Source organism: Pezoporus occidentalis, unplaced genomic scaffold (assembly GCF_034315485.1).
Source record: "Pezoporus occidentalis ecotype Australia unplaced genomic scaffold, CSIRO_AGI_Poc_V1 ctg38, whole genome shotgun sequence".
NCBI classification, from domain to species: Eukaryota; Metazoa; Chordata; class Aves; order Psittaciformes; family Psittacidae; genus Pezoporus; species Pezoporus occidentalis.
This window is the reverse complement of record NW_026915702.1, coordinates 4256215-4276397: the sequence shown is the minus strand read 5'-3', so window position 1 is coordinate 4276397 and position 20183 is coordinate 4256215. Positions and strand designations below refer to the sequence as shown.

The window sequence follows — 20183 nt, the reverse complement described above, 5'->3', positions numbered from 1 at the left end:
AAAGGCTGTTTGATATGCTTAAGACTGAGCCTGGCTTAGGATGCCATGTTTGAACTCTACATTGCAGTTAAAATCGTGGTATCTGGAGCAATTTGGTGAAATTGCCAATATCTCACATCTTTTACAAAATAACCTTTTCCTCTTCACACTTACAACACCCATGAAATCAAAATAGGTGTTAGACCTTATGCTGGTTTATCCACATGCAGGCAAAGAATTGGCAACATTTAAGAGCTTTTGGTTAGTACACCTTGTTAAACACATTAATACATGTTTGCAGGATTAAAACCCAATTGGTTTTCTCCAAAGAACTCCCAGAATAACAAGTCACAGGAAAAAAGATGCACATAAAAAAAACCAAAAAAACAAAAAAAAAACCTAAATCCTATTATAAAGGATAAATCCTATTATGGAAGTGCTGAATCCTCCTTGAACTTTCTCTTTTTATGCTTCAGAGGGAAAAAAATCTCAGTTTTTGGAAATCAAAGATCAGTATTCTCTACAGACAGACAAATGTTTTAGACTAACAAATTCATCGGACTCAAGATCTTTTACAGATGTTGATATGCTCTGCATTCATCCTGGTGTGGGCTGTCTTGAACCAAATTCAGAAAAATAGTGGTTTTTGAAATGACTCATTCACATAACTTGAAAGTCTCTTTTTATTTCTTATGCAATTTTTGTAACTGCAAATTAATAGCACAGATATTGCACCAGATATAGACAAAGTAGTACAAAACTAAATACACTACAACAGCAACATTTCTACGGTGTCCCAAAAAAGCTCCCAACACAATATTTTTGCAAGTAAAACCCCATGTGTTGGTAACTGTTATTGTTCACAAGACTAATTTTATCAATTACCTTAAAAGTATTAGTTGACAGCAATAAGTATGTTAATAAAGTCCTAAATTAGTTTTGTTTGAATGCTCCAGTGGTTAGAACAATATTTGTGTATTACTCATAACGTAGTTCATTCCTGGTTAACTTGAGCCAGTGCTATGAACTTGCAGAGAATATGGATCTTAAGGAAAGCAAATGTCATAACAGATGGGTTTGGCTGATTTGCTGTCTAATCCTCCACGTTAAAGATCACTTCCCTGTCAGATGATAACATCAAGTTGTGCAGTTGAATTATACATTTCTCCAAGCTGGAGAAAATTTCTCTTCATCTGGTTGATGTTTTTACATCACTGTTTCACGGTCAAATTAATTTCCTGTCCTTCTTTTGCAAGGCATTTTGTCTGTAAAGGTTGTCCTGTTTCAGCAGGATTGTGAGTTCCAGGCTCATTGCAAAGCCAAAAGGATATGACACTGCAAGTATCACAAGTAGGCTTCCAGAGGCCAGCAAATGCACCCTTTCTAGTGGATTTATCAAAACAGCTTGCAGATAGTAACTGTATTTCTAATCGTTATTACTCATTTTTAAAATAATTGAACAACAAACAGACAAATTCATGCATCTAAAATAAATATATGGCTGTATATTTAAGTTTTCCATCATAACTATTATATGAAAACAAATTGGAATCATATTCTAAAATAGCTCCTAAGCTGATTAGACTAAACGTTGCTGTGCCACATTCAAATACATATTAGTCTTTTCAAAAAATATTTGTGATGCTTTAATTAAAAAGGAAAGAGATGTGGGGTATAATTTGGAAAAAAATAGTTATCTACCATGATAAATTTCAGTACACATATTGCATCCTGGCTGCATAATATTTCTCAAGTAAATTAATAAGTTACAATTATATAATTCTAGCAAAAAGTTTCCTTTATTAATTGTAATAATGCATAAAATTAATACATGATATTAGAAAGACCTTATTTATCCAGAGTAAGTTACTATTTCAACTTTAATGAACTGTACATCTACTCTGTACTCAGTCATACTAGAGAAAGTCATTAGGTTGGCATTTATGTATCATTGTGTGGTTTTGGTTTGTTTTTTTTTAAATCACTTGCCTGAAATTAATAACTAAAGCATCAAATGACTTAAGCAAGGCCATAGAGTCATTCTGTAGAGCATTCCTTCTTATACATTTACAGATACACAACTTAGCGGTCTGCTTGCACAGTGATTTCTATCTATAGATTATTTTATTACAAAAATTTGTCTGTGTCAAAATACCCTATTTAAAGGAAGTAGGCAAACTTAATATTCACATAGCAAGGCCACTACTGTAAAGACTTATGTTATAATGGCTGAGAGAGACTGCTTCAAAATCTTCAACATGTGATGGATTATCTGCTACTACTACTTTGTGGCAGCTCTCAATAAGAATTCTAGTGATGAAAAACATCACTAGAATGGTTTTATTGAATTAATAAAGCAATTTATCCTTCCAAATAATCACAGAATCCCCTCCAAACTCTTCTTGCTATACCACCTGCATTTCCTGCAAATGTCTAATTTTCAAACATGAAAAATGAGACACCAAAATAGTTCTGAAATTTAATTCTGAAATCCTGGGGCTTGTGCCTTCAGAAACAACCTGTCCAATTCTGGCACTTGAATCTCATGGAAAAAGCTCAAGATTTATCAAAAAAGGCCCAAGAAATTATTCAGCGAGTGGTTTCTTGAAATAGGCATGATGGGAACAATCTCCCTGTTCATGTGGGCTGGATGCACACAGGGACATTCAAAAGCTTGGAGAGGTGCTCTGCAGACTATAAGGCAGTTGACAAACTTAAGAAGTGCCCAGGTTGTCCAAGCCTACAGCTTTCATCTCCATTCAGTACTGGTCTTGTTCTTGAAGCTAATTACTCTTGTCACCCACATAGGTGATTATCTAATATTTATTAACTTTGGGCATGAACATCAGATGTGCAGAGTCCTGAGATGGAAGAGTCTTGAGACCACACTCAGCAGTTCTTTTACAAGGAACTGGAAACAAGATCAAGCTAACAGTCAGTAAGGCTGGATTCCCATCGTTACCTTAGCAATTCCTTTAAAATATAAATTAAGACTTACAACTCCAAGGGCTTGTTCCAATGAGAAAGACATTATGAATTAACTTTTAAGATGAAAATTCAATAAATAATCCTTACAATGCAGGCAGTTCAGCTTTTACAGTCCTGAACTGAGATAAAAAGTACCATTAAAGGAAGGTCACACAAAATGTCATCTTACAAAATACTAATATTTATAATTTGTTAAATGTCACTTCTTATTCCTGTATGGAACTTGATTATAAACAGAGGAATTTGATAATTGTCTAGCAACACTTTGCTGCTTTTGAACTTTGTTGTAATTTGTTTTGTGTTCTGGATGACTCAAATTAACCATGTAATTCAGACAGCTACTTGAGGATTTCCTGTTGGTAATATTTCTACCTTCACATGTTCACTCTGAAATCCCCAACCAAATCACAATAATGCAAAGGCTTTCTTTTTTTCCACAAAACCCTCCCTATATTTCAAAATACATAATTTTATTTATAAAGAGCCAGCTCATGCATTCATAAATGCTTAAGTAAAGAGATGAAACATTATCCAGAGCTTCATGTGTAAAGCCACAGACAGTCTTCTCAGTTCTGGTTCTCACAGTAATGTCAGCATGAGGGAATCAGCAGGGGCCTTGAGTCATTCTACAGCTGAAGTAACCAGTTAGAGTACTATTTCTGTCTTTAATACCAATGTCCCAGAAGAAAATCCTGCACAAATTTTAGGTCAGTGGTGAAAATCCTACTCACTTAAAGGAAGGTATGGGATTTGCTGGAGTATTCATATTCTTTCATAGTAATGCTATCAATGCATTTTTGGGAAAAGACATAGTTGGAAAAGAAGTAGAGTCCTAAATTACTTCATCAGGAAAACTCCTACTTTCTCTCATAGTGTTGTAATTTCTTTCCTAATGTGCCAGTCAACAAAAAGAAAACGTGCCCTGATTTGCAATAAAAGATTTTGAAAAGTAGATTTTAAAAGATGTGCCTAACCTAGTAAAGAAAGTGTAAACACCACAAAGTCCTTATTAAACATGACCCATGCATTTCTGTAAACGTCAGTAAAAAACATGAGTGACATGAAAAGAAGCTGCTCATGCTTCCAGGCATCTCTACCTCAAACAATACCATCCAGTGTTCTAGGCAGTATGATAGTGGCAGCTCTTTTCTTTCCATGCATTTCCTCCAATGGATTATCTCACAGTACATGAAACATGAAAAAAACTTCCATCATTGATTTATAGGGGTTTTGTTGGTTTGGTTTTTTTTTCAGTAAAAACATATAAGAAAGCAAAGAAGTTAGTGAAACCAAAGCTCAAGAATCATGGTACTGAAGAACTAATTCTCAGCTCAGACTGGCACACCTACAATTCATTTGTCCTTGAACAGAGAGAGATTTTTGCAGGTTATTCCAATGCCTACAATTAGGCTTTAAATCCAAACAATTTTTAGTTTGAATCCATTAAAAAAAAAAAAACAAAACCAACCAAACAAACAAAATCTTTAAATAATCTCAGTATCTGCAAGTTCAGAGCTCTTAAATCTCACTTTCAAAGCTATCATAGAAATGATGAAAAAGATTTGAGTGGAATCCTTTTTAAGGAAATGTAGATTAAATCATTGCTCACAATGAATGCTGGACCTTTGTTATGCCTCCCTGTGGAACGAGGTGGAAGGCAACACTTTATCAGCCACTAAACATCACTCTCTTTCCACTGCCACTTTTCTTTAAACAAATATTGAGCTTAAACTGAGTGTCACCTTTATTTGTTTACATGCTATGATTCAACAAATAACTTTAATCAGAGCTTCACATTCAAATGGACAGCTGAAATCTCTGCTTCTAAAGAATGGCTAAACTAATATCAGTGATTTTTTGCCTTCAGGTTCATTTTACATCTAGATTCTCAATTTTGCCATTTCATTACTTGCTTTTCCCCATCAAACCCACACCTTTATTGAATTCTCTGAGGGCTTTTCGGGTTCCAGTCACTCTTACCTATTGCCTATGAGTACTAATAACAGAAGTTAAATCCATGGTAAAATCAGCTGGGTAGGTTGGAAATCAAGTAGGCAGCAAACAAACACTGTCTTTCCCATATTAATACCATATATCTCAGCTCTCAAACGACTTTATTTCTGGGCCTTAGCACTTCTCATATCTCTACAGATCATCTGCAGAAGTGCAGCTATCCTTTTTCCTGTTTTGTTTTTTTTTTAACTCTCCATTCCTGTCTCTCCTCAGTAGTCCATGTCCTCATTCATACCAAACTAACAGTCTTTTTTCATGTTTGTGTCACTGCTTCCATTTCTTCATTTCATCCTACACTTTCTTATTGCTGTTATAGTTGTCCTTTTATCCTCTTTTCTAACTAAAAAATGTCTCAAGCCAAAAACCACAGACACATATGTGAGCAACTTCAAACCAATTCTGGGGTCCCTGAAGTCTTAATCCAGATCCAATTTTTGCAGCTTGAGCCATCTCTAATCCCTAATTGCTCCTGTCATCTCTTTCTCAGAGCCCTGGCTGTAAGCCACAATGTTTTATGCTGCTTTCTGTGCTTGGAAATAAAGTTACAATGCCCTCCTGTCTCTTCAGTCTTAAAAACATATTTATTTTCTGAATGCTTCCTTCCACTGACTCTTTTGCTGAAAATTTTGTATATGAGCTGTTGTCAGCATTTTGGCTATAGAGCATGCTAGCACTCATGACATTTAGCAAAAGCCACAAGCAGCATGCTGCCTTGTGGTCACTCCCCAAAGAGAGGACACCTACATTTCTGTATATAGTCCAAGGACTTGGATTTGAAAAGCATTTTTACTAATTAGTATTTCTTGTAAAATGTATAAACAGTCCTCATCATAGGAATTAAAAACCTGTGTGAGAATCCAAACCACAAAGCCATAAAGACATATAACTCATGATCTCTTTTTAGTTACTGAGATTGAACACAGCCACAGCTTCAGAAAATGAAGCTACCACTGAAACCCAGAAATGCCTAGTGTTTTAGGCTCCCTGCTATGAGGTGGGAAATAGTTTTTCTATGTGCCTCCAGAAAGACAGAAAACTGAAAACAGGGCTTAGATATTTTGTGTTGGTATGCTAGTCACTGGGCTGGTGAAACAACAGTATCATAAGCAATAAATTCCCTCTCTGAGTGATAAAGGAAAGCACTGAGCAGCATTGCACCTTATGTAGAGGGCAATGCCATATGCTCGTGCCAAACAACCTTTGAAAATATCTGCTGGATTAAGCACCTTCAAAATCACTTTCTTGTATACTTCCTCATATATATTGTTTTAAGAATTTTGAAAGATCTATAGTTTTCTGCAGTGAAAATATAGTTTTGCATATGAAATTTCCACACATATTATACTTTCTAACTGCAGGTGAAATAATTCATAGTTAATTCAGTCAACTTATGCCTAGAAATGAGATAAAAGGCTTTCATTACAACATTAAAATCATTACATCCTTTTGGGGTTTTAAATTTCATTTTGATGATTACCTTTCATTGAGGACTCTAATTGTCATTTGAGCAGACAAAGGTAACATTAGAGTAGTTTGCAGTTCTCCCACCCAGCTGTTTTATAAAGCTTAGGCCAGACAGTAAATACTGAAAGTTGCATGGGCTGTAAGCTTACGTGACCAACAAAGCCAGATGTGAATCCTCAGAACACTGACACATCAGCTCAGGAAATGCCAGAGGATAAAGGTTTATAAAAGTTGCATTTGTGAAACAGTCAGCTGCAACTGGCAAATTTTGTTGGGGGTTTTTTTGGTAATAAAAACACTTCTACCAAGGGAAAATAATGGAACTAGTACTCTACATATGATTAACTTATTATCTAATAAATAAAGAATGTTAGAAGCACAGTAAAAAAAACACAAAATAAAACCCCAACAAACAACAAGCTCTAACAATTAATTACCTAAAAACTTAGAAAGATGGTTCAGTTACACAGCTAAGCAAGACTGCACAAAATGGGGAAAGACTGAACTTTCCACATTACCAAAGATTACCAAGAACTCAATTACATGAGTTAGGACTGCAGTTCACAGGCAAGACTTTCAGCACGGTGTAACTTACTGGGTGTCTGACACAAAACAAGCAGTAGTTCTGTTAAGTTTCTTCTGTCTCTTGAAAACCTGATTACAGACATTGCCTAAAATAGCAAATTAACCTCACTTACTTATAGTGGAATAATTTTGGTACTTTTAACTACTTTATACTGTATTTACAATGGCATATGATAGGACAAAGTAAATTCAATTACTCCACATCAAGAAGTACATTAAGAGTATTCTTATTCAATCTTCAGATTTCAAACAATTGGCTAATCGACAAAAAGTGACTGACACTTCAAGACATTACACTGGCCTAAGCCAAAACAAGCAAGGACAGAAAATGCTGAACTATTGGTAGTGGAAGCAGAAAACATTGGGCAAAATTTGGTTTGGCAAGAACTCCAAGTGAAGACAGAGCATCCCATGCTTCCCTCTTCAGGTAGCAACTACACACATGCAAAGGTTCAAGCCAGAGCCATTCCCTTTTACTTATCCACTTTGCCCTGTATTTATATATTTGTTAATTTTATGGGAAAAATACAGGATTATATTATGGAAACAGACTTTTTTTAAGATTCACTACTGTCTCTATTTTATCTGGATCTTAGATAGCCCAGGAATGGTTTGTCTTGGTTTATATAACAATAACAGAACACAGAGAACCCTGCAAATTAAGCTGTCATAAAATAATCACTCCTTTTATGCTTATTATAATTTTTTCTTTTTTTTTTCTTTTTTTTTTTTTTAATTCTTACATTAGTCTAGTTCCAGGTGAGCTTTCTTGTTCATTTTAATAGACTCTGTTCTGTTCTTCTATTCTCCTTCCAAGAGACCCAAATAAATTTTACAGTGACATAAGCCTACTGAAGTGACACTAGGCCTAGATGAAAAACAGTGTCTGGTTTTGAGGATTAATTTTTTTTTTCACACTTAATTTTGGTCAGAATTGAAGCAGGACAACAAAGGAAATCATAGTTTCCAAAACTGCAGATCTAACAAAAACTGACTTTCTCATGAGATAACATGACACTGAGTTTCACTCAGCAGTTTTAGAAGCAGCTTTTGCCTGCATTTCACAGAAAATCAAAAAAACACTGTTTTCCCTTTTCTGCCCATTTTCCTTGGGTATCTGCCACAAGACTGGGGCCCATGAAGCTGACAGGCTTCTACAGTATGGATTCAGTTAAAGTCATGCCTTGTTTTCAGAAATTGCCTTTATCCCAGAGATGTTATAAACAAAATGTTTTGAGTAAAGAGAATAAAAAACCAAAACCTGCCTAAGTAATACAAGTCTGCCTTTAATATCTTGTACATTGATTATTTCACATTTCAGATTACTAAGAGAAGAAAAAAACTGGACCCCAAATCTGTCAATGAGAAGCATGTGAGATAAAAGGAGAGATTATCACCTGTAGACCCCATGAGTTGTGAATGAGGAAAGCAATTTCAGGGATGCAAATCTTAGTTTTCTGGCTAAAGCATGCCCCAGCAAAACTTAATTCTACCACCTGCCTCAGACCCAAGGTTACCACAGAAGTCTAGAAAAATTACCTAATCCAAGTTTTCATGTGAGTTCCAAGAGTTTTACCATTTTCATTGTCCCTATAGTGCTCATTTAAGACATCTAATTATCAGTAGAACAGAGCTGTCAGAGCTAGCACCAAAGTTAGGAGGATCTGGTCTTTGAAGATAGAACATGTTGCAGAATGCTTTATAAATTCTGAACTAAAGCATCTCTAAGTGGGCATCCAATATTTATATACCTTAATGTTGCTTGGATTCAATTCCCTGTCTGTAAAGTGAGGCTAAAAAAAGCTACCATCTTGTTATTGATGGATGAAAAGAAATTAATTGACTGTAGAGTGTTTTGATACTGTAGCGCTGAATATCACAGAGAAACCCATAAGGAAACTAATAATTCTGCCTTCAGTACCAGGCTGCATAGCAGGCAGGAGTTGAGGGCTAGAAGCACACAATGTGCAAAAGGAAACCAAAGCAACGGACAGTTGTTAGATAGAACACTGAGTAGGGAAGTTGTGCATGTACCTGTTCCCAGACTCATGGGATAATGCTTAGCATGGCCAAACTAATACTGTACATGAGATCTTCATGATGACATTGTCTCACTGGTTTAGTTCTTGAGATTTCTATATTTTAATGTAAATTTCTGTATGTGACATACACACATTTTCCAATGCTAAGACACAACTCTTATTTCCTGTCAAGATTAAATATAATGTTGTTATAAACAATCCTCTTTGAAAACAATGTTTTAAAAGTCAATGAAGGGCAATAAATGAACTAGCTGTGGCTCTATATTGCTTGAAGTATCTGTATTCAGATTTTGGAAAGGAAAAGGAAGTAATAAATTTTGCTTGAACTCACCACATGTTTTAATTGCACAGAACTCCCAGGGGGTGTTAGGGTCAAGAGTGTAACACCATGGTCTCAGCTTGCCATCAGGATTGCGGCAGTAATTATCATCAAAGCCCTTGTCAGGGTATCTGCAAACCACAACAAGAAATGTGTCAGAGAAGTCTTCCTGGCAACGTTGCATTGGCTTGTACAAGGTACTTAAAGGACAGTCTTCAGGAGAGGCAAACAAGAACCAGTTCCTGTTAACCTGGAGTCTGATCCTGATGTGGACGCAAATACTCCTTTAACACCATTAGAAAGTTAATAATGTAAAGTCTCTTTCCAAATATGCAGCAGAATCAGACCTCCACTGAGGGGATTCCCTACTGTGCTAATGCACAGGGTACCGGATGGAGTAACTACTAATTGCTAAACTCTTACTCTTGTGTCTATCAACTGATGACCAGACTCTAAAGCCACTTGTTTTATTTGAAACAACCCAATTAAGTGTGGATTGTATAAACACTGCCTAGCATGCTGGACTCATTAAGGAAACAGGTTTTTCAGTGCAACAGCCCTGAGTTCAAACTGGAAGCTATTTTGAATAGCTATGTTATTAATGATAGCCCCATTTCTGTAATAGAGCTCATTCTAGGCCATGCCCTCATTTCGAGCACTGGGTAAAAAAAGGTGAAAAATAAGGAATTATTTTCTGTCACCCTTATATCATTAAGATTTGAAACTATTGTGCCATTTAATTGTTTCCACTTTCCTACCACCATCATTGAACGATCAGGCAGATATTCAAGATAAAACTTGAAGAGAAGGAGATAAATGCATACTCTTTTCCTCCAGTGGTGACAAATTGTCTTGGTATTCCAGTTTTACTGAAACATGTTTGTAAAAGAAATAAAAAAGTAGATTTGCCCCTGAGGGAAAGATGAAAAGTGTGTAAGAGAACAATAAAATTAACTACCTGGGAACCTGAACCCAGTTACAACTGCAAGCAGATGTTTTTCGCACAAGCAGAGGAAAATATGATTTACAAGTGTGTGCTTTTGCTAGGATGCTTTTTCTGTCAAACAATCATGCTAATTTTGACTCATTGCAACTTGATCTCCCATTCCTTGGGAAAAGTCAGGTTCCTTCATCTATATAAAGGACAGGGACGGGATTCAAGTAGAATAAAAAACAAATAGACAATAACAACCAAACAGCAAAACCACCAAGGAGAAACCTCATAAACCTGAAAATTCAAGGGCAGTCAAGAATGTGGTAGTTTCAGATCTAGCATCAGTACCCTGTTTTCTGCTAGGTGGAAGACTAACTGTAAAGGACCAAATTGTGTCCAAGGATTTCACAAGAAAACAGTTAATGGGCTATTAGCACAGCATAAAGAGAGATTATTTTTTTTTTTTTTATTTTCTTTTGTACCCAGTAGCTGCAGTGATGAGCTTTGATGTTAGCAGCACATGTCACTTAGCAATGGAGAGTCCATGGCACTACCCAAGAAATGAGGTGAATCCAGGAATGGCAAGGTATCTGCAGTCATAGCTCCCAAACCTATTCAGAACAACTGGGAGTGTAAAGAATCCACTTTCTAGAAAGCAAGTGCCCTTCCATAGCACTGTATGCTCTGTCCTTTCCAATATTATATGATATGTTCCCACAGTATGCAAAAAAACTTATTTACTAACTTAAGAAAAGATAGAATAGATCTTCAGGAACCAGCTTTAGGTATCTGCTGCATGGAGTAGTTCCCATGAACTGTGTCTTTCCACCTACTACATTTCCTTTTTTAGAGCAACAACAGCCTTTCCAGTCACTGTTTCTTCCCTCAGTATTCAGACATGTTTCTGCCTTCCCTCATATCCAGTAGGCAACAGTTTCTCTGCTCCTATTCAAAAAGGCCAACTATCAAATACTAGGGACAAGATAAACAGCAGGGCTTCAACCTCTTCCACACAATTCAACAGTGAGACTGTGGAGGATTCCCTGAGGGCTCATCCCTTTGCTCTGCACAATTCTCCTTCCCCCGTACATTTGGGAAGAGACCTCTTGCTTAGACCCAACAAAAAGCCTGAGGTTTCCAAGATCTTTCAGAACCCTACATATTTCTTCCACTCTCCTGCTGCTGAAACTTCAGTAGCTGTACTTCATTGTTGAAACTGAAATGAAGCATTAAGATACACATCTGGTGTCAAAATCAAAACTTTTTCTCAGTTTCAGGGAGGGGGGAAGAGTGTTAGATGAAGAGATAACATTTATTTTCTTTAAAGCAGCAGATGCTGAGTTCTAGCCCTGCTGGAACTAAACTGAAACTTAGCGTCTAAAACTCTTCACGAATATTTCTTTTCCCCTTTTTGTTTTAAAAGATATGCAGGACTGGAAACTTGATTCTGTATAAAGTAAATTTTCATGCAAGACATATAAAACAGAGTATTTTAATAAAAGTATACCCACAGTTATTCAACTTCTATAGCACACTTCAGCCCTACTTTTCTCTGTGCAGTTCAGTACATATTTTCAAACATGTTTAATTTTAAGCAGAAAGTATGCTTCTCTATGCCTATCCGAGTCATTATTCTCAATGGTTTTCTTTCTATACTGAGACATAATCCTGCCCATGAGGAGGACACATGAACTGGAGCTTCAGAACACAATTCTGCATCCACTACTAGCTAAAAACAGGTCATGCAGGAGCTGTTTGGGTGGATTCCTACTGCTACTTTCAATCACATCTAAGTACACAGACATCACCAATTCCCTTCAGTAACTGACCTCTGAAAGGAATACATGTGGAACAATTCAACAAGGTGACAGAAAGGAAAAGTGAGGTGTATTCACTCGGAGCATAAAACATTGTTCCACAGCAGGTAGACTGAAGCATTTGAAAAGATCACTAGTTTTACTTCTTTTCCTTTGCCACTGCAACTGATGATTCCAGAAATGAAAATAAGTTTAAGTCTGTCTAGCTAGTCCCTCCTGGTTTCCAGGTTATTCACATTATCTCCAGATGGTATAGTATAAGCCTCTCTAGAGACTGCTGCATTTTAATGGATCATTTGTTCCAGACCTCTTTTCTTATTTTCAACTTCAGTAACTATTAAAAACCACAAACAAACCAAAGCCCCAAATACTTTTAAAAGCTAGTATAATCAAGTATAATTGTCACTACCTTTAGTGACCATTCCATGAAGTTAATTAACATCAATGTTATTGTACACTGTATTGTACCCCAGTTACTCTTCTGAAAGCACATACAGATCAGTTCAATCTGGATGGGTGACTTTTTGATTAAAAGGCATTTTTATTACAGTCTAAAAGCTCTCACAAAGATGTTTTCTGAGGAGAATCTTTCAAGGAGGAACATGACTGTGAGACTGCAGTTAGTCTGAAAAATCACTTCACAAGCAATCCAAAATTAACAGAATAAATTTCCTCCTGACAGTAAAATTATTATTGTTTGTACCCAGAAGTTTTATAACTCGCAAGGAACAAGATTCTACTCCAGAATGCACAGCAAGTGCATGGCAAAAATCAGAAACAGATTATCTTCAGTCCCAGCCTGTTAAGAGCTGCAGGACTGCCTGCTACTCATGAAGCAGATCATCTGATCCAAGACGAAAAAAGAGGTTATATCACATAAACTCAAAAACTGAAGTTAGTTACTGTTTTGTTGAATAAGTAAGCTTTCTAATATCTACCAGTACCTGTATTTCTGAGTATGAAAAAGATGCTTTATTTGGCGGAACACTTCAAAATATATAAAAATACGTTCAGTGGAAGGTCTCAATCATTCTGAGTTTGTTGATTCTTGCAGTCCTCCTCTGTCAGTTTAAGTTTATTCCATGCACTTACAAATAGAGATAATCCAAAATCCTGAGTAAAACTAAAATGAAACTTTAGTCCAGTCTAAGAGAAACACAAAGGCCCTCCTGTGTGGTCTAAACCCTCACACAAAATCCTTCCAAAAGGGTGTATCATAGATGACCCTTTGCGCCTGGGTGAATTTTACCCTTTAGGACAAACTGTAATGGGGATGCAATTTATCTTGCTATTTCTGACTCATCTTTTGGCATTAGGTATCTACACTTAAACTAAAAGAGAAAAGTCTAAAATACAAGTCCATGTACATAAAATGCTAAACAGAATGATTAAGTCCTTTCCCAGGCTGAAAAAAAAACACATGTAGTGGGAAACATTTTGCTGAAACAACTTGGATACTTAAACTTGATTACAACAGAAGATCATCTACAGCTGTAAAGCTGCTCAACAGTTCAAAACCAGATCATACTCTGCCTTGACAATGTTGCAAGTTTATGTTCACTAACTGTGTTAAGAACTAAAAAAAATGTATTATTTTTTAATCATTATTTATTTTCTGATTGCTTTAAGGTATTTTACGCTGATTGAAGTTGCATAACAACATATGAAAACAGGCTGAGAAAGTTGGGGCTGTTCAGCCTGGAGAAGAGAAGGCTGCGTGGACACCTCATAGCAGCCTTCCAGTATTTGAAGGGGTCCTATAGGGATGCTGGGGATGGACTATTCATTAGGGACTGTAGTGATAGGACAAGGGGTAACAGGTTAAAACAGGGGAAGTTTAGATTGGATATAAGGAGGAAATTCTTTCCTGTTAGGGTGGTGAGGCATTGGAATAGGTTGCCCAGAGAGGTTGTGAATGCTCCATCCCTGGCAGTGTTCAAGACCAGGCTCGACGAGGCCTTGGGTGATACGGTTTAGTGTGAGGTGTCCCTGCCCATGGCAGGGGTTTGGAACTAAATGATCTTAAGGTCCTTTCCAACACTAACTATTCTATGATTCTATATACAGCAACATTCAGAAATTTATTTTTTTTTACTGTAAGTGAAGCTAGGGAGGAAATTTGGATCAAATAATGCAGCACATGTCCATCACTACACTACACAACCATGGGATGTAGCCACAGCTGCATGGCATAGCCTCTAGTCACCACCCTTCATCTCCAGCATGATGGCAACCAGCCCGCACACACCATGGGCCAGGACCCCAAGCAACTAAAACTGGTGAACTCCATAAACTTCAGTTCAGCTAATGCTGATTTTGTCCAATTGGATCCCAAATGTGTGTCATTTTCAAATTATATCTACATGAATTTCCCTGGGAGGTGGGGAAACACGCTACCTCTCTGGACGAAATTTGTGCTTGTGTGGTCTCTGAAGATCCCAGCGCTGACACTCCTTGCCTGTCTCAGTGTGATCCATTGGCCCTCTGTAACTTTCTCCATTGCAGGTCATGCATTCAACTAGGAAAAAAGTAGGTAGTGTATTATGCTAATGACTTGTAACACACACAAAAATAAATTAGAATAATTAAATCACATCTCTGCTGTTATAAATTGAAATCATCCTAAAGAGAGATAGAAAAGTAATATATTTAAGTTAGGTTGGTATGGTAAATGTCCTTTGGAATAGATTTTCATCTCTTAAATCTAATCCAGATGCTTAAATTTGATATCACTTTATTCACTTTATAGGACACTTATGGTTTGGAGGCAGGTGGGTGTGAGCTGCTAGAGACATTCATGTTCCTAGCACATTTTTTAACCTTAGTTATGGCTAGTAACAGAGAGAGACACATATCTAAGGAAGGAGTATATTTCAGGGGTGATATTTTATGATTAATTGAAAATAATTATTCTAAATCACTCTAAGTCATGGCATAATTACAGCACAAGTTTAAGTACAAAATGACGGCTGAATTTCAGTGCAGTACAGTCTGTTTCTTTAAATTCCCAGCACATTCATACGATACTGTTTCTTTTCGATATTAATTCTTTTTGGCAGCCTAAGCTAAGATACGTTTTCAGCCCTGGTTTGGGAAAGTGGGGGGTTGAGGGAGAATGGGCAAAAGCTACCAAAGGGATTTGATATCACTGCTGAACAAAATATCCTCCATAATTTAGAAAGAGAAGTCTTAAAATATAAAATAAATTCACCATAAGTAACTGTAGACACGTTTCTCAAGTGCTCCCTAATTAGAGTAATTGTAACAAAAGATCACTTAGTAAATAGTAATTTATGCAATTACAGATCTCACACTTCAGACCAAACATCCACTACCAAAGTCTTCATCCTGCAGTGAGCTCCAGGTCTTATCACATTTGAAGCTCAAATTGATCTTTAAATTTTAGCTTTTAACAGATTTTCAAGCTCCTTGTAAATCATTCTCTTCCTCCCTCCTTCTCCCTTTTCTTCCCCCACCACAGTATAGCTATTGCACATGACACATTAGCAGGAAAATTAAAGTCATCCTATCTTGAGAATTTAAATGAGTTGATTGACTGGAACTGAATTGGCTGATTAGCAAGATATAAGAGATTAGTTTGGAGCTTAACAGAACGTAAAATTCAACAAATGCAAGGGTTCACATGAAATATCTTTTGAATTCTGTGAATTGAAAGTTGAACGGGAATGAATTTATGCAAAGTCTTATTTACAGTATTCAATTGAAAGAAAAAAATGGGAAAATAAACCCCAACATGCTTAGATTGCTCTTTTTTCTTGTAGTTAAGTATCTCTATTTTCATCCAAAAGAAGAAGAAAAGTTGATTTTTCCATGGAATGGTACTAGATGATTTTATCATACAGTAATAGCAATGTTAATAGATTCTCTATGTACCAGATAAGTGAAAAAAAGGGTCGCATTTGTGCGATCAGCATAACTTCTTTGTTCCAGCTCCTCCATGACCTGAAAAAAAGCCTCTGAGTCTAAAAGCGTGTTAAAGTCTTCCAGAGTACTGGAACATAACAAGACCTTCTCTTTCTGTAATAACTTCTTTCCTTGTTACCAGCGTTATTCTTGCTGAGAAATCACCAATTCTTTCTCCAAAGTCCATGAGCAAGTGTCAGTGAAACAAGTGGAACTTCTGCATACCTGCTATCAGCAGAAAAAAGGAACTTTCCACATAAGCCTTGCTGGGTTACCTTGTGAGCAGAGGGGGATGTCACAGACTTCATGGCGCGTCTCTGGACTGGTGGTGAAGCACCACGGCCCTCCCTCTTCCCCTCGGGGGTTTCGACAGTAGTTTTCCCGCAGGTCTTTACCCCGATAGCTCGAAGGCAAAAAGCTAGTTTTAAAATGACAATCATTACAGTATAAGAGCATGCAAACTTTGGTGTTAAATCATACTATTTTTTGCAAACAGTTAAAAACAATCCCGTTTCTGCTTCTTTCTCCCTCCACCCTGCCTAAACAAATGTACATCCCCAAATATCTGTCCCTACACAAATACACATCTTCAGTAAGGATTACTCAATGAATGGCCTAAATCTGGGTCAATTAGTCTAGCCCACTGCTTGCTCTAGCAAGTTTTACTCCCATCCCTTGGGCATCCGGAGCCAAATATCTGCCACAGCGCCAGAGGCAGCAACACACTCCATGCTAGCCCTCACTGAACTCTCCTTCGCAAGCTTGTAACTACTCACACAAGGCCCTTGGACAAAGAGGAGAAATGTATCGGGTGCACTGGGCTTTTCTGGGGGGAAAATCCATTGGGTCCATCACTGTGTCAGACCTGTCATTACTGTGTATGTTGTGCACATATACAGCACAATAACATATATAACTGACCCAGCTGGGCTTAGTGCGCACCTACTACATAAAGCCCACAGGCAGAGAAACCTCTCCTCATTTCTGGCCAGGCAGCAGCTAAAACTGAACATCAGGAGTGTGTGAGCGTGACTGAGCACTGTGACACACCATGCTGAGAGGCTTTCACTGCCTGAAACCACAGACAACTTTGCATTTCAGCATCAGAAATTTCCCCAGATTCCTCTTTAGCCATCCTGCTTCATGTTCTGCCATGAACCCTGCTGTTGTCACCTTAGGGTCTGCTACTTATAGACCCACTCATCATTATTATTGTACAAATTAGGTCATTTAACAGCAACCTAGCTGACTTCAACTGTCCAGGGTCAAGTTTTTGTGTTCTTAGCTATCTGTAAAATTTTGTGCTTACCCCTGGAGAAATTCCCACATGCACACTGAGATATAAATATATAAGTAGGTGTGTGTATATATACGTATATATTTACACATAAAAGTAATACTGGTTATTTTTTTCTACAAACTAGGCAACAACACGTAGTGAGGAGCCCAACCCTAGAGCTGGTCTGTTTGATGCCACTGCAAAAGCTCTGACCACACTCAGACTTCATATTGGTGACAAACCCATTGGCACTTCACTTCCAGTTTCATTGCAGTGATGCTTAAAGAGCAGCTAAACCTCTGCAGACAAAGACATTAAATTCCGAGTTATGTTCAATTCCATTAAAACTGTATGGCTTTTGGGTAACTGAAAATTTGGGCAAAATACATAGGGGAATACACGAAACCTGTAATTCATTGTAATACGCTGATTTACTTTTTGAGGTTTCTAAGATTTGTACAGGTTTTTTTTTCTTCAGTATGTTCACATTCTGGTCAAAATATCACAAGTGAAGTGCAGTTTTTATTCTGAAAATGCCTAATATGTTAATTTGGATGTTTGTTTGGGTTTTTCTCTGTTGGTTTGGTTAGTTTGTTTTGTTTTGATGTGTTTTTTGTTTGTTTTTTTTTTTTTTAATTCCCCAAGGGAATTCAGATATATCTATATTCTGTAGGAAAAGAAAATGAATAAAATTTCATCTAACTTCATTTAGATGATTGTAGACTCCTGCAGTTTAAGAAACTGAACTAAAGCACTTGGGACAGTCTTTATACCCAGACACCAATTTAATTCACACAAGAAAAGCAGAAACATATGAAATGTATGGTCCCTGCTGTCCTTGGCATATTCTATGTTACAAATGAATGAAAGCAGGAGTCTGACATGTGTCATTTTAATAATGTTTTATTTCCGTTAATGAAATCTTTGAACTGAGTGAAGTGGAAAATACCTCTGTTAATCACATTGTGGTTCTAGTCAATACAATGCAGAAGCGTTACTGAAAAAAGTGTTTTCCTTATTTTTGGTGCTTGAAGAGAATAATTTTTATGTCATTACTGCTGCCTATAAAATTGTTGCTTCTGGTTTTCCTCTGTAGTCTTGTAATATTAAATCTCACAAATTTTGTTAGCTAAAGACAGCCCTGGGCAAACTTTGCTGATGGGACATTGCAACTAGAGTAAGTGTTAATGTAGTATGTCAGTGCATATTAGAATATCTTATTTAATTTTCCTGCTGAAAAATCTTCCTGCTCAGAAATTATGGACATTAGAAAACCAGGACAATAGGAAAAAGGCACTTCAAATTATATCAGATATGCTGTCATTAAAAATTAAAAAGTCTAAATGAATAGCATTAAAAACCCAAGATGAACTGGAAAACAAATGGCTTCAACAGGTAATGAAGCAACATTCTTGAGGGAGGAAGAGATGAGATGCAATAAAGACCCACCCAGAAACTGAAGATAGAGCCACTCCTAAAACTGCGTACCAATTTAGTTCAACTATATTAGGTAAGGAAAAAAAGAAAAAATCTGAAAACTGAAGCCAGTAAGACTAATGGTAAAAACAGATTCAACAGCAAAAATCACAGAAACAGAACTCCTGTGAAGTGCCAGTCTGATCTTTGATTGTTTCTCTTTGAACTCTTTTGGCATTGGCTTTATCCATTTAAATTAGAAAACTCTTAAGAGAAAAAAATAAAATACTTTTGTAACCTTTACTAGGATAGAGACAAAAACAATAGAACCCTGATTTCAGCTGGGAGTCTCCAGGTTCTACTGGAATACAAAAAATAAAAATGTAATTTGTTAAATCCAGACACAAATTTAAAGGCTGAAGTTATTTCAGTTCTTTCTAGAAAAATAAGAAAAATCAGTAAAGTACATTTCTCCCTTGAATACGAAAAAGGGATTTATTTTCCAATGGCACTTTGTGATAATCAGATGTTGAGAAAAACTGACCTAAAAATCTAAGCCTTTCATACTAATAAGTTCCAAACACACCACTACTGTCTGCTTCTTCCCATCTCCCTCATGTCTCTGATGATGAAATCATATTTTCTGATGTTGAAAAACAAAATTAGCATGCAGCCACCTCATTTATCCAGTGACCTTTTAAAAATTAAACTTATTGCACAAGGCAGGAGAAAAGTCATTCTCATAAAATTCATCATAGAAAAGTGGCTGTCCAAATGTATTAAAGTTGTGTATGCTGTATGTTAAAATGGATTTTAGTCATAATGTATACTACCTAGACACTTTCTTTAATTATATAAATTTGTATGTATGTTTATAGAATAAATGCTCTTGCTTAGGTTGTGATTAATGAGACTTCTTTCACTTCTGAAGGATGAAGATTGTATACTTCAAGGTGTTGAGTCTCAATAGGTCATTGCTGTGGAAACTGATCATATTTATCATATGCTCGTAATTAAGAATGCGTCTGGTCACTGAAAATCAGACACACTACCATCTATATTATAAGCAGCCAAGTCTAGTCAATTCCAAGCCTGAGGCTCAGCTTTGTAACACATAATAAGACAGAACCCAAGTATCCTTTGTCTTTTCATGTTGTTCCAAGATATCATCTTGTACACTGGATAGATTTGGTCAGGACAGGACTCAGCAGTGCACAGCCCAGTTTCTCACTAGCAATCTCCAGCTCAGCTCCTTCTAAACAGAGTGCTGATGCTGGGTGTCCAGAGCAAAAGGCAGCAATGTGGATAGGAAACTTATGGGTGAGAGGACCCTTTGGTTTTGGCTCTTAAGGGTTTACCATCTAAATGGCTAAAGCCAATAGAAAAGGTTTCAAAGAGAAAAGGTCAAAGAGTAGACCAGCAC

At 36.8% G+C, this 20183-nt stretch overlaps 1 protein-coding gene across 4 annotated transcripts in view; it reads right to left on the bottom strand.

Moving 5' to 3' along the window:
- HGF (hepatocyte growth factor) overlaps positions 1 to 20183 on the bottom strand; it is a 57400-nt gene that overhangs the window by 17878 nt on the left and 19339 nt on the right. For 3 of the 4 annotated variants that reach the window (XM_062631974.1, XM_062631976.1, XM_062631977.1), the window contains exons 5-7: positions 16341 to 16483; positions 14539 to 14659; positions 9403 to 9521 (exon numbers count right to left, since the gene is read on the bottom strand). In XM_062631974.1, the coding sequence (XP_062487958.1) occupies positions 9403 to 9521; positions 14539 to 14659; positions 16341 to 16483 (383 nt within the window). The remainder of the gene's footprint in view (positions 1 to 9402; positions 9522 to 14538; positions 14660 to 16340; positions 16484 to 20183) is intronic. The other variant, XM_062631975.1, reaches the window with a different exon arrangement.